The 12305-nt window shown below is 53.8% G+C and overlaps 1 protein-coding gene across 1 annotated transcript in view; it reads right to left on the bottom strand.

The window, feature by feature from the left end:
- Nucleotides 1-581, bottom strand: part of LOC105507057 (chromosome unknown open reading frame, human C4orf50) — a 39951-nt gene extending 39370 nt beyond the window's left edge. Inside the window, exon 1 of the mRNA XM_011935423.1 lies at nt 495-581. Within this exon, the coding sequence (XP_011790813.1) occupies nt 495-572 (78 nt within the window). The 5' untranslated portion in view covers nt 573-581. The remainder of the gene's footprint in view (nt 1-494) is intronic.
- Between the last annotated feature and the right edge of the window lie 11724 nt (nt 582-12305).

Genomic DNA, 12305 nt, shown 5'->3' with positions numbered 1-12305 from the left:
CCAAGATGGTCTCGATCTCCTGACCTCGTGATCCGCCCGTCTCGGCCTCCCAAAGTGCTGGGATTACAGGCTTGAGCCACTGCGCCCGGCCTTCATTGCAACTTTCAAGACCCAATATACAGAATTAGGACTTGGGCCGCTTAAAAAACCCCAGGGTTGGAAAATGCAAGGTCTGATCTTAAAGTATGAACACTCTCTGGGTGCCCCGCTGGAGCCTAAGCAGAGGGGCAGGCTTGAATCTCCCATGGCAGGTGGGAACAGAGATCCAGGGACCACAGTGTCGAGGTGTGAGTCCCTGCTCCACCCCTCACGGGCTGTGTAACTGCGGTGACTGCATTTCTCTGTTTTCTTTGTACCAACCTTCTGTCATCTGGTAAGTGGTGAGAATGATTGTACCTCCCTCACAGGACTCTGGTGAACTGCATAAGTGAATGGGGTGGATCCTGGAACAGAGTTGTGTGTGATGAGTAAGCTGTCAGGCAGACCCAACCTACCGTGGGGCCATTGCTCAGGGACCTCAGAGCTTGCCCCTGAGCCACAGAACACCTGGGCCTCTTCTCCTCTTTCTCCATATGTGCTTCTTTCACTCCTGCTCCACCGACATTTCCTTGCAGGTTGTTGGCTACATCAGCGTTTCTCCAGACCAGTGATGGAGGGGGAGAATCAGTACCGCATCTAGAATTCCCAGCACCTGTGGAAGGTCCCGTCTGCCCTGCAGCCAGACTTGCTTCCTCCGCCAAGAGTGGCCCACAGGCCCTTGAAAGCAGCTGCCCTGCGAGTGGAGTCACCTGCACCTCTTTGTCTACAGCGTGAGTCTTGGCTTTTCCCTGGAGGTGCTCCCTTCCCCTCATCAAATGCCCCTGATCCGTGCTCCTCTGCAAGGTGACTTCCCTCTCCAGGACATGGACCCTGCGTAGAAGGTGCTCGTTCTCCCCGCTTAAGGCCCGGATCATGTCTTCTATTCCCAGCACGATATCCTTTATCAGCTCTTTGTAACTAACGCCAAGCTCCGAGATCAGCGCCTGGAGCTTCCAGTTTTCCAGGGTGACTTGCTCCATGGTGTCTTTGGATTTCCTGATACTCTCAGACATGGATTTCTGAAGTTGGCCCAGATTCACTTTCAGTTTTTCATTTTCCTCTTCAAGCTCCAGAATTTTGCTGTAACTCTTCCCATTGCAGTCTTCAAGGTCGGAGATGACCTGTAAATATTGGTCCAGTTCTTTCTTTAACTGAGAGATGTCCTCTACCAGCCTGTGGTTAGCCCGCTCGAGCCTGGATATTTTTGTCACCTCTCGCTCTCTCTCTCTTTCAAGGGCACACACTCTTTCATGGCACCGCTCTTGGTCTCCGTGAAGTTTGGTGGTGTCGTGTAAAATCTGGCATCGCTGTTTCTTCAACCCAGAAATGAGCTGACGAAACCTGCTCCTCACTCTCTCGAGGGCACCCCAGGGCTCCGCGGGTCCCTCTGGAGGGTTTGAACTGGCTTCATCCCAATCAGGCAGTGTCCCTGGGTTACCAGGAACTTCACTGGTGCCCAGGGCCATGGTCTTTCCCAGCTTATCACCTTCATCACTCTCTTTAGACTTTGCTTCTTCATCAGAACAAATACCCCGATTTCCCCAAACCTGCTGAGAGTGAGCTCTCTCCCCGCCACCGTGCCACTTCTGAGCAAAGCTCCAGTTCTCTCCCCCACATGCAGAGGCTGAGCGCCGCCAGCCCCCACTGCCTGGCTGCAGGGTGGACAGCTGCTGGAAACAAGCCTCCACCTCCTGTGCAAGCTCATCGATTGTGAGTGCACACCTATCCTGTCCTTTGCTCACAGCCTGTGGATTGTGACCCGTGGGTTCGCCCCCATCAGCTGATAAGGCAAATCTGGGAAACAGGGGCAGATCTGTCTCTCCTGCAAAGAAAAGCATTTCCTTGCTCTCATGTTCCTGGGAGTCAGGCTCCTTGGGGGCACCCCTGCACCCTGGACTGGATGCTTCTTGATGCGACACCTCATCCTTCTCCTTTAGTCCTTCGTCCTCCGGGCTTTCTCCTTGCAGAAGCAGAGCATTTCCAAGCCACATTTTGTTTTCCTCCTTGTCCCTAGCTGTCCTTCCAATGGCTCTGCCTCTTCCTGCGAGGAGCTGACTGACTGTTGGCCACAGCTCTGTGGTCTCGTGAGACCTGGAGAAGGTGGCTAGGGGCGCCGCTTCCTCCTTCTCTGATGACAGTCCTCCTCGGAGACCCCAGACATATCCTTCCACCCTTTCCCCCCTTCTCAGGGATTCGGGACCCTCCTTTGATACTGAGGCCTCCCCCTGTAGAAGAGGCATCAAAAACTCCTGCCAGGTCCCAGGGCAGCAGGTGGCAGCCTTGGTCTCTGAAGCCCCATTCTGGTCCTGCATGCCCTCTGTGGCTCCAGCCCCATTCTCCAAGCTCAGGTTCTGACGGCTTTCCTGACTTGCCTGGTGCTTGTCACCAGGGTTTTTCCCCTTCCTGCCCAAAGTCTCCCTTGCCTCCCCCTCTTCAGTTCTCCTCCCTAGGCTTCCTCCTCCATTGTTCCAAGTGTCTTTCAGATCCTTGGGGTGTTTTTTTGGAAATCGGTGATTTGAAACGTGGGGGGCCTCATGGGAAAGGTAGGCACTGCGGTCTCTTGCCTGGTGACAATCCCAGCTAGGGGGTCCTGTGGCTTTGGGAGGAGGTGGGGACCTGGTGGCCAACTCTTCTTGGGTTTGTTGTCCATCTGAGGGAACCTCCTGGAGCAGAAGTGGTCGCCAAGAAGCGGAGTCCCCAGCCAGCCCCCAGAGAGGGAGTGTGGACGTCTGCACCAGGAGAAAGGCCTCTGTGGCCGGGTCAGCTGCTAGATTTTCTGAAATCCGGGCCAGGTCCACGGGGAGGAGTGACTTGTCCAAGCACTCCCCTGGGGGGCAGCCACAGACCAGGAGAAGAATCTGTTCATCCAAGCTAGGCTCTGCCAGAGTAAGCTACGAATGGGGAGAGAAAATGAGGTGTGAAACAGCCCCTTCCTCCATTCAGCACCCCCACCTCCACTCACCTCCTGGGGTTCTCCATGTCTCCTCACCACTTGCACAGGGGACAAGCTCTTTCCCACACAGGACACAGCTGGTACCACCCTAGGGCCTTTGCACCTGCTCTTCGCTCTGCCCAGAATGTCCTTGCCCCAGATGCCCTCATGGCTCACTCCCTGGCTCCATTCACATCTCAATGCAAATGACTTCCTTGAGAAGGCCCTCCCTGACTCACTCTCGGGCCATCCACCCTGTGTCATCTTCTCCCACAGCACCCTCCATGCCCTCACACCATACTGTATATTTCTGTCTGTATTATCTAACTCCCCCTATAGCCCTGCCCCATCCAATCTACTAGTCATGGGCCACATGGAGCTCCTAAAATGTAGAGTAATTAAATCAAGGTTAACATTCAGTTCTGCCGTGGCACTAGCCCCGTGTGGCTCGTGGCTACCGTCTTGGGCAGCGCAGATGCAGACTGTGAATAGCGCTGCAGAAGGCTCTCATGGACGGGGCTCGTGCAGGCCATCCACTCCCTGAGGGCAGGACTTCATCTTTGTTCAACTCCTGGGCCTAGAACAGTGCTGGGCACACAGGAGGTGTTTCCTTGATATTTCTAATGTATTTTTATCTTCACTTATTTGATGTGTTTATCCAGAGAGAAGGAGCCCAGCTCACAGCAGAGGCCCCGGCTGGGCTGGGGGAAGCCTGAGGATGAATTCTGGTTTTAGCTAGGCTCACTGGGAGTCCCCGGGGGCTGCTCCCAGACCTGGCAGGCTGCAGGCAGTTCTCAGTGGAGCCCCTAGAATAGCTGGGAGAGGCTCAGCAGGTCTAAGACCCAGAAGAGAAGGACAGAGGGAGCATCTCAAAGGACAGAGGGAGTCTGAGCCTTTAGAGGTAGACATACAAGCAGCAAAGCCCTTCAGTCAGGGGGGCTTGAAGGCCAGGAGCGCTGCCCCTGCCTGGAGGGGTCACCACCTCCCTGCTCCCTGGAGCTGCTGGTGGGCAGCACTCCTTCCTCTGTTGTCTTTGCCTCTGTCTGCAATGTCCTTCAATCCAGACACCAAGCCACTGTCCCAGCTGCCCACAGAGAAAAGAGCATTTGCCCCAGAGAGGTATAGACCTAGAGACCTGGCTTCAATCCTGGGTGTGACCTTGAGCAAGTTCCTTAACCTGCTGGAGCCTCAGCCACCTCACCTGTCAAATGGGGCACCTCCGTGTTCTAAGACATTGCCCTGGGCTTCAAGGGAAGGGGGTGGTGAGGAGTAAGGCATATAGGGATGCGACGTCCAACAACAAAAATAAGATATGCATCATGAGCAGCACATGAATGAATGAAGAGATAATGGAGGGCGAGCAGGACATGAATGAATGAACAGATAACGGAGGGCCAGCAGGACATGAATGAATGAAAAGATAACGGAGGGCCTCTCTATTTAGAACCACACAACCACAGCCGGGCTCGCGGGTCCCAGCATGGCTCTGCTTCTCAGAGACGAGAAAATGGAAGTGGAGAAAGGCTACAACTGCCTCAGCCTCAGAGCAAGCCATGGGAGGTGAGTCGAGACACAGGCTCCTGACCCTCAGGGCCAGCATGGGGCAGTGTGGGCTGTCGAGCCTGGATCTCGGGGTCCACCTCCAAGCAGGGGGCCTTGGAGGAGTCACAGCAGCCCTTGGAGTCTCGTCTCCTCTCCAGAGCAGAGGTGGCAGCAACGCCTCGTGGGTGTCAGGAGGTGTCAATGAGAGGAAGCCTGTTCCATGGCAGCCCAGGCCTGGCACCCAGCTGACCCCCTTCCTCCCCACTCCCCATCCAGGTCTCAGAATGTTTCATTTCCTCTCCTCAAATCTCTCTCTCAACTATTCCAGAATGTTCTTCCAGACCTGGAGCTTCTTTACCCCTCCCACCTCCTGCAGGTGGCCACACACCCTGCACGAGACAGGGCTGAGGGGACCCAGGGGCACTGCACACGTGCACAGAAAGCCTCTGGGCTCACCTGTTCATGGCTGGATCCCGCCAGGTCTCCGGGGACCTCGCTTGTGATCTCCGGGCCTGGAGCCAAAACAGAAGAGGCCTGTCCAGGCCCGATGCAACTCCAGGTGCAGGGCCCCTCCGGACGCTGGCCTGGAAAGCAACAAGACCCGGGGGTTACAAAGACGCTCCCAGGGGCTCTGCCATGATTGCCTCTAGGGACCACGTCCCCTGGGCTTGGGTAAGATGGCAGCCCCTGCCACCCCCAACTGTGAGCCTCATCATGCCTCCCAAGGGCAGCCTGATGACCACCAGCACCTTGGTCAGGGGAGGAAGCTGAGGCTCAGAGATGTGAAACAGCCATCAGCAGGTGGGCAGAGGCCCCAGGGCTCCAAGCCACCTCTGCAGCCCACAGACTCCTGCACGGGACAAAATCCACCAAACCTTTCTGAGCCTCAGCATCCTCATCTGTCAAACAGGGTCATGAGCCTCACCCCAGCCTTGCGCAGCTGGCATGAGGACACATCTGACCTGGGTCGACGTAGCAGCTCTGCTCCCCAGAAATGGATAACGGGAGAACGCTGGCTGCATCAGTCAGCAGCACCACTGTGCTACACGTAAGCGGGATAATGCCACCCCTAAACAGCCCTTGAGGTTGGAGGGCTGGAAATAAACCACAGGTGCCCAGTTGGCCACCATGGCTGTCAGGCTTTCTGAGTGCAGGGGCTCTGGAATCCACGGCGGAGGTGGTTATGAGATATTATAAGATACTACCCAAGCCTGGCACAGTGGCTCATGCCTGTAATCCCAGCATTCTGGGAGGCCAAGGCAGGCAGATCACATAAGGCCAGGAGTTTGTGACCAGTCTGGCCAACATGGCAAAACCCCATCTCTACTAAAAATACAAAAATTAGCCAGGCGTGGTGGTGGGAGCCTGTTATCCCAGCTACTTGGGAGGCTAAGTCAGGAGAATCACTTGAACCCAGGAGCTTGAGGTTGCAGTGAGCTGAGATCGCACAACTGCACTCCACTCCAGCCTAGGTGACAGAGAGAGACTCCATTTCAAAAACAAAAACAAAACAAAACGAAAAAAAGAGAGAGAGATATTGGTTCACATCAGCGACAAGAGGCTTCTAAGCCCCAGCAGCTTCCAGACCTGCCAAGTGCGATTCTCACTGCCTCACACTGGAGGCGTCACCTGGGAAATGGGGGAACGCCTCCATTCCCTGGTCCTGGTCATCATATGGACTTCTGGGAAAGCATGTCCCTGCTGCCAACCTGCTGGCCTGTGAGGCCCCTTGGCTGGCACCCTCCCGAGGGCCAAGGGTATGAGCCTGTGTTCAGCTGAGCCTGAGCCAAAGGACCCTGGTGGGAGTCGCATACTCTGATGCCCCCTGCAGCAGCTGTGTGACCCTGAGTGTGGAACCCTACCTCTCTGAGCCTCGATTCTTGTCTGTAGAGAGGGGGGACCACCCCTTCCCCCTGCATCACTGGGACATGATGAGGAGGAAGCAAGCTAGCCTTTTGGTGGGTGTTGCCCGGGACCCTGTCCTCCACGCACCGCGGTACCCACGCACCTTCTAAGGCCCTTTGTCCAGGGGCATCATCGGACCGCAGGGAGCTCCGCCAACCTTGGCTTCTGCTGGGGTCCAGGGCCTCCTCCCTGGGCAGGGGCAGTGAGTTACCCTGAACACAGCCCAGAGCATCCTGGAGGAAGACAGAGCAAGTCAGGAGCCGTCAGTGTCCTGGCTGAAGTGTGCACTCCAAGCCCATCCCCGGGGGCCCCTCCCCAGCAGGGAGCTTGAGTCCCTTCCATAGGTGAGGAAACTGAGGCTCAGAGGGCAGAGAGCTCACAGCCTGGCAGCACAGCCCCGGCCTTGTGCTTTTGGTTCACCAGGCCAAACTGTCCCCTCTTAGCACTCGGACTCCTGTCCACAGATAATGAGGGCAGTGTTCAGCCCTCAGAGGAGTGTCTGTCCAGTCAAGAAGCACCCAGGTCCCCTAAAGCAGAGTCATGGACCAGACTGGTACAGTCCATGGCCTGTTAGGACCTGGGCCATACAGCAAGAGGTGAGCAGCAGGCGAGCAGGCATTACTGCCTGAGCTCCGCCTCCTGTCAGGTCAGCAGCGGCATTAGATTCTCATAGAAGCGTGAACCCTATTGTGAACTGCGTAAGTGAGGGATCTAGATTGGGTGCTCCTTATGAAAATCTAACTAATTCCTGATGATCTGAGGTGGAACGGTTTCACCCTGAAACTATCCCCCCGCACCCCCTGCCCATGGAAAAAGTGTCTTCCATGAAACCAGTCCCTGGTGCCAAAAAGGTTGAAGACTGCTACCCTAAAGGGCACCAAAGGCTCCCAGCTTCACTCTTCCTGTGTAGGGGTCCAGGGCCTCCTCCCTGGGCGGGGGCAGTGAGTCACCCTGAACACAGTCCAGGGCATCCTGGAAGAAGGCACCTTTCCTGTGCAGAGGTTCTTTCCACGTCCTACCCAGGGAGGAGGGTGTCTGCCCAGGGGATTTGGATCGTCCTGTCCTTCAACTGTCAATAAGCTCCAAATGCGACTGCCCGGTACCTTGGCAGTGCCCTAACCCCTGGACTTCTCCACAGCTTGGAGCTTCCCCAGCTGCTGCCCTGCTGCAGATCAGGATAATTCAGAGGCAGCTCCTTTCCCCCTGCCACGGGGGAGAGGCGTGAGACTGGCAAAAAAAACAAAAACCAGCTGTCACCCACCACCCACGAGGGGCTGGGCACAGGTCTCCTCTGGGTTCCCACGGCCCTGGCTGCTTCCACTATGGTGCTCCAGCCCGGTGCTGCTGGCTGGCTCACCGACCTACTCCACTGGACTGTGGGCTCCTTTAGGAAGAGAACGTGGCTTCATTTGGTCTGCACCCTCACCCTAACCTGTATACAGTAGGTGCTTAATAAATGTTTCATTCTCGGGTGGACAGATCGAACCTGAGGAAAAGCAGATGTTTTAGATTTACGAGTGCAGTCATTCAGAAAACATTTATTAGGCTCCTACTGTGTGCCAGGTGTGACTCTAGGCCAGGAGGAAATAGAAGTGAACAGGTAAGTGCCCTGTCCCCTTCTCACTTGCTCCCAAGGTCCTCACCTTCCCTCAGCAGACCCAGCATCTGACTCCCGGCTGGTCCTCCCACCTCCTTCAGGTTCTTCTTGCAGCTACGGGAGACCTGCTGATCTTCCAGGCTCCCCTTGGCTCCCCTCTGGCTACAGGATCAGCACGAATGCTGAAATCAGGTGCTGGTGCCCGTTTATGGGCTGTCGTCGCTGCCTGGGCACCTTGTTCCCACCCCTGCAGCTTTGCACCAGCTTCCCCTCACAGCAACCTGCTTGCCTGCCCCAGGGCATCCATGCCCTCCCGGTCTCTGCACCTTCCCATGTGCTGTTCCTGCCACCTGGCTGGCGCATCCTTCTTGGGAGGGGCCTTGATCACTTGCCTGCTTCAGGCAAAGTTCTCTCTGCTTCTTGCTCCCAGCCCCTTCCTTCCACGCACCGCTCAGGCCCCTGTGATGGCACTAAAATAGAAACTGGACCTGGTTGCTGCCTGCTTCTCACCCTTCAACGCTTCCTGTTACACTGAAAGAGAAACCTCCTCCGGCCTCACTGCCCCTACCTCCACTCCGCTACCCCCACCCACGTCTGTGCTCCTGGAAGGGACTCTTCTCCCCACACCTTAGAGCCTTTGCACACTGTCTGGATCTTTCTTCCCACCCTCTGCCCGGTCAACCTCCTCCCCTTCTGGGACCTGCTTAAAGGCCAATCCTTAATGAGGCCTTCTTTAACCTTCATCTCCCACTCTGGGTTGCTGGCCTCCTGTTGATCTGTATGATGGTTTGGGTCCTGTCCATTTTCTTCTCATAGGCCAGGGGCCTCAGCACTGGCCACATGATGGAGTCACCCAGAAGCTTTAAATAAGAACCTGTGCAGGAGCCTCAACCCGAACCAATTAACCCAGAGGGCCCGGGCAGTGGCATCCTGTCCTGACGGCCACCTGCCTGCACCCAGAGGGCCTGGCTGACTGCTGCAGCTGTCCACGTTCTCATAGTCCCGTTCAGCTGCTTCCTGTCTTTATCCATTTGGTTCCCACTCAACCAGAATTGTGCACCTTGTCAGCTGCTTAAAATCATCATTGGAGTGAGAGGGAAAAGAGAAAATGAAAGAGAGAAAGAAGGCATCAAAGAAAGGAAGTGAAAGAATGTGAATGACAAAGGAAAAGGAGAGGGAATAGGATAGGGAAAGGAAGAGACAGAAATTCAAAGTGAAAGGAGGAAGACAGAGAAGTCGAAGGAAGAGGAAGGACCACATAAACAGAAAAAGGAGGAGGCTGGGGAGGCAGCGTGGAGGCCACTCCATAGCTCAGAAGGTAGAAATGGTTACTGGTGGTGTATTTTTTGGATTTTATTATCATATCCAGGCTGACTTCAATGCAATTCAACAACTGCTCGCTGAGAACCTACTATGTGGCAGGCCCTGATCTGGAGCTGGGGACACGGCCATGGATAAGCATACCTAGATCCCTGCATCGAGGAGGTGACATCCCGTGGAGACAACCTACAAGACAACGCTGTACTGAAACATTGCCCATTGTCTAGTTTACCCCTTCATGTCCCGACCGATGAAGGCAGTACTCAGAGAGGGTGAGCCACTTGTCCAAGGTCACACAGTAAGTCGACGGGAGAACAGGAGCAGACCTCAGGTTTCTAAACTTGATCTGGAACTTTCTCTCTCCCTGCCTGTTCTATCAATCCGTCCTACATTTCAACCCTCAAGAAAACATTTGCCTGTAACTTAGTCTGGGCTCAGCTTTCATGTGCAATTATAAGCAAAAAAAAAAAAAAAAAAGAAAGAAAATGAGGAATATCAGGACATCCAGGCATAAACACGAACGTGTTAGAGGCCTTCTGGGCTTTTTTCTATGCATAGACATTTTCCTAGGCATAGACATTGTGTAAGTTCTATTTATACAAAATGTAAATTTTTACTTCATGAATTTTGCATTTAATGATATAGAAGGATCATTTCTCTACAGGATCTTCTGCAGTGTGGTTTTTATAGCTACCTAATATTCTCTGCTATAAGGGAGAGGAAAAAAGGGAGAAAGTTCCAGATCAAATCAGTTCCCTCGTATTGGGCAGTCGAGTTGTTTCGAATTTTTACCAACTACAAGCAGAGCTGAGATACACATGACTGTACATGACTCTTCTGTACCCTCCGATCACTTTTTGGATATATTCGTGGAAGTCAAATGGCTGAGACTCAGGCATAAACCTTTTTTTAAAGGCATTTAATACTTATTGGTTGACAGCTCTTCCAAAAGGATGTGTTCATTTATACTCCTGATAGCTCCAACACCACTTGGCTGCAGGCCCTTTTAACCTTTGACAAATGTACTGAAGAAAATGAGATCCTGAGGTTTTTCTCATTGGCGTTATTTTTTAACTAATGGAGCTGACCATATTTTTTTATGACCATTGGCCATTTTGTACTTCCTTTTATATTATTTGCATGTTCACCCCTTTTGCCTGTTTTATTTTTTGACATTACTAACACTTAAAAAAAAAAAAAAAAGCTCTCGCTTGCTGCTGGAGAAACAAACGTGTAATATGCCATTCTGCACAAAAGCAAGCAGCGAGCAAGGCTGCCTGGAATTCCCCCAACAACAAAGAGATTCACGTAGCTGCCACCAGGGGTCACTCTACGCACACTGCCAGGGCACAGAGGCTGGCGGGATCATACAGTCATTCGTAAAGCTCCTGACATTGGATCGTGATCTCAGCTCTGGGATGACAGTGGACGAGGACTTTTTAAGAACTTGGCTTTTCATCTCTCTGCACGAGCATCTCTGGGACCCTCCAGGCCAGGCACAGCCCTGTGCCCACCTCTGCAGTAGCATCATTGTAGTGTCATGGTTTGCAACTGTGTCTGTTTCCCCTATAAACTTTTGGAGGGCAAGATTCATGCCTGGCTCACTGCGCCTGAGACATGGCAGGTGCCTAGTGCACACTCACGGGAAAGCATTCAGACCCATCTGCAGATAAACCACATTCATCTTGCCAGCTATGAATGGTTCTTATTTCCTTTTACCCTGAGCAGAAACCGTGTCCCCAAACTCCTCCCCAGGTCAGGTTTGTCCTTGCAGTGGCTCGTTCCTCTGGGGATCAAGGTTCCAAATGACCCCAGGAGGAAGCATATGACCCCAGGCAAGCTACGGGAACCCTCCAGACTGCAGGTTTGTGGACAGGGCACTGCCCCAGCTACCTTGCAGAGTCCATGAGTTCCTGTTTAGGAAAGTGCTTTGTGAATATGAAGCAAAGGAAACACATTCTTATAATGACTGCCCTTGCTGTAGTTCACACCATAGCTCCCAGAGCACATCAGACATAGCCAAGGGGTCACGGCAGGTGGGGCCAAGCCTGTGCCTCCTTTCAGACGCTGCTGATTCTACTTCCTTGGGCAAGTGACTTTACCTCCCTTCCTCAGGGTCCTCCTCTGCAAAATGAGAATCAATAATTCTACCACCTCATAAGTTTGTTGTGGGGAATGCAACACATTACCGCGCTGGGCAGGCAATAAGCACTCCAAAAACTGATGAAAGTCAGCTTTCGTGATGCTTTTCTATCTGTGGCACACATCTCTGGGACTAGATCCTCCTCACCATTTCCCCATTTCTGTGCTTCACTTCCAGCATTGCCACTCTGAAGCAGTCCCTTCAGCCAGAAGCTTCCTTTTCCCAGGGGCAGTGGAGCAAATAGCTTCACTGGTACATCAAGGCACTCACTTATCAAGCACTTCACAGCTGGTGGCCAGGGACTGGGAATGGAGCTAAAGTGAACCAGTTTTGGATGATGAGGGGCACACAGCTGAGGGGGTGGGCATCTGGGCACAGTGGACATCAGGACCACCAGAGGTGGCTCATGTCACCATGGGGGCACTGAGTTGACGTGAGATCAGGGAAGTCTTCCAGAGGAAGCAACATTCCCAACAAATACAGAGAAAGTAGCAAGGCTTTCCAAGCAGCCTGAGTGGGGATGGGCACTAGAAGCTTCTAGACACAGGGAAGGCTACAAGGCAGAAGAGCCTGGCACATGCAGGGACCTGCAGCTCAGTGTGACTGAAATGATATACCGGGGACTGAGCTTGAAGGAGCAGAACACCAGGGGCCTTGAATGCCATGGATAGGAGGTTGAACTTGATCCTGAGGCCGTGGGCGGCCACGGCGGGGTGCTTATGGAGGGAGATCCCGTGGGCGGCCACGGCGGGGTGCTTATGGAGGGAGATCCCGTGGGCGGCCACGGC

This window comes from Colobus angolensis, unplaced genomic scaffold (genome assembly GCF_000951035.1).
Source record: "Colobus angolensis palliatus isolate OR3802 unplaced genomic scaffold, Cang.pa_1.0 Scaffold143, whole genome shotgun sequence".
In the NCBI taxonomy this organism is placed as follows: Eukaryota; Metazoa; Chordata; class Mammalia; order Primates; family Cercopithecidae; genus Colobus; species Colobus angolensis.
Note: the sequence above shows the minus strand (reverse complement) of the source record. Positions and strands in the feature narration are given on the sequence as shown.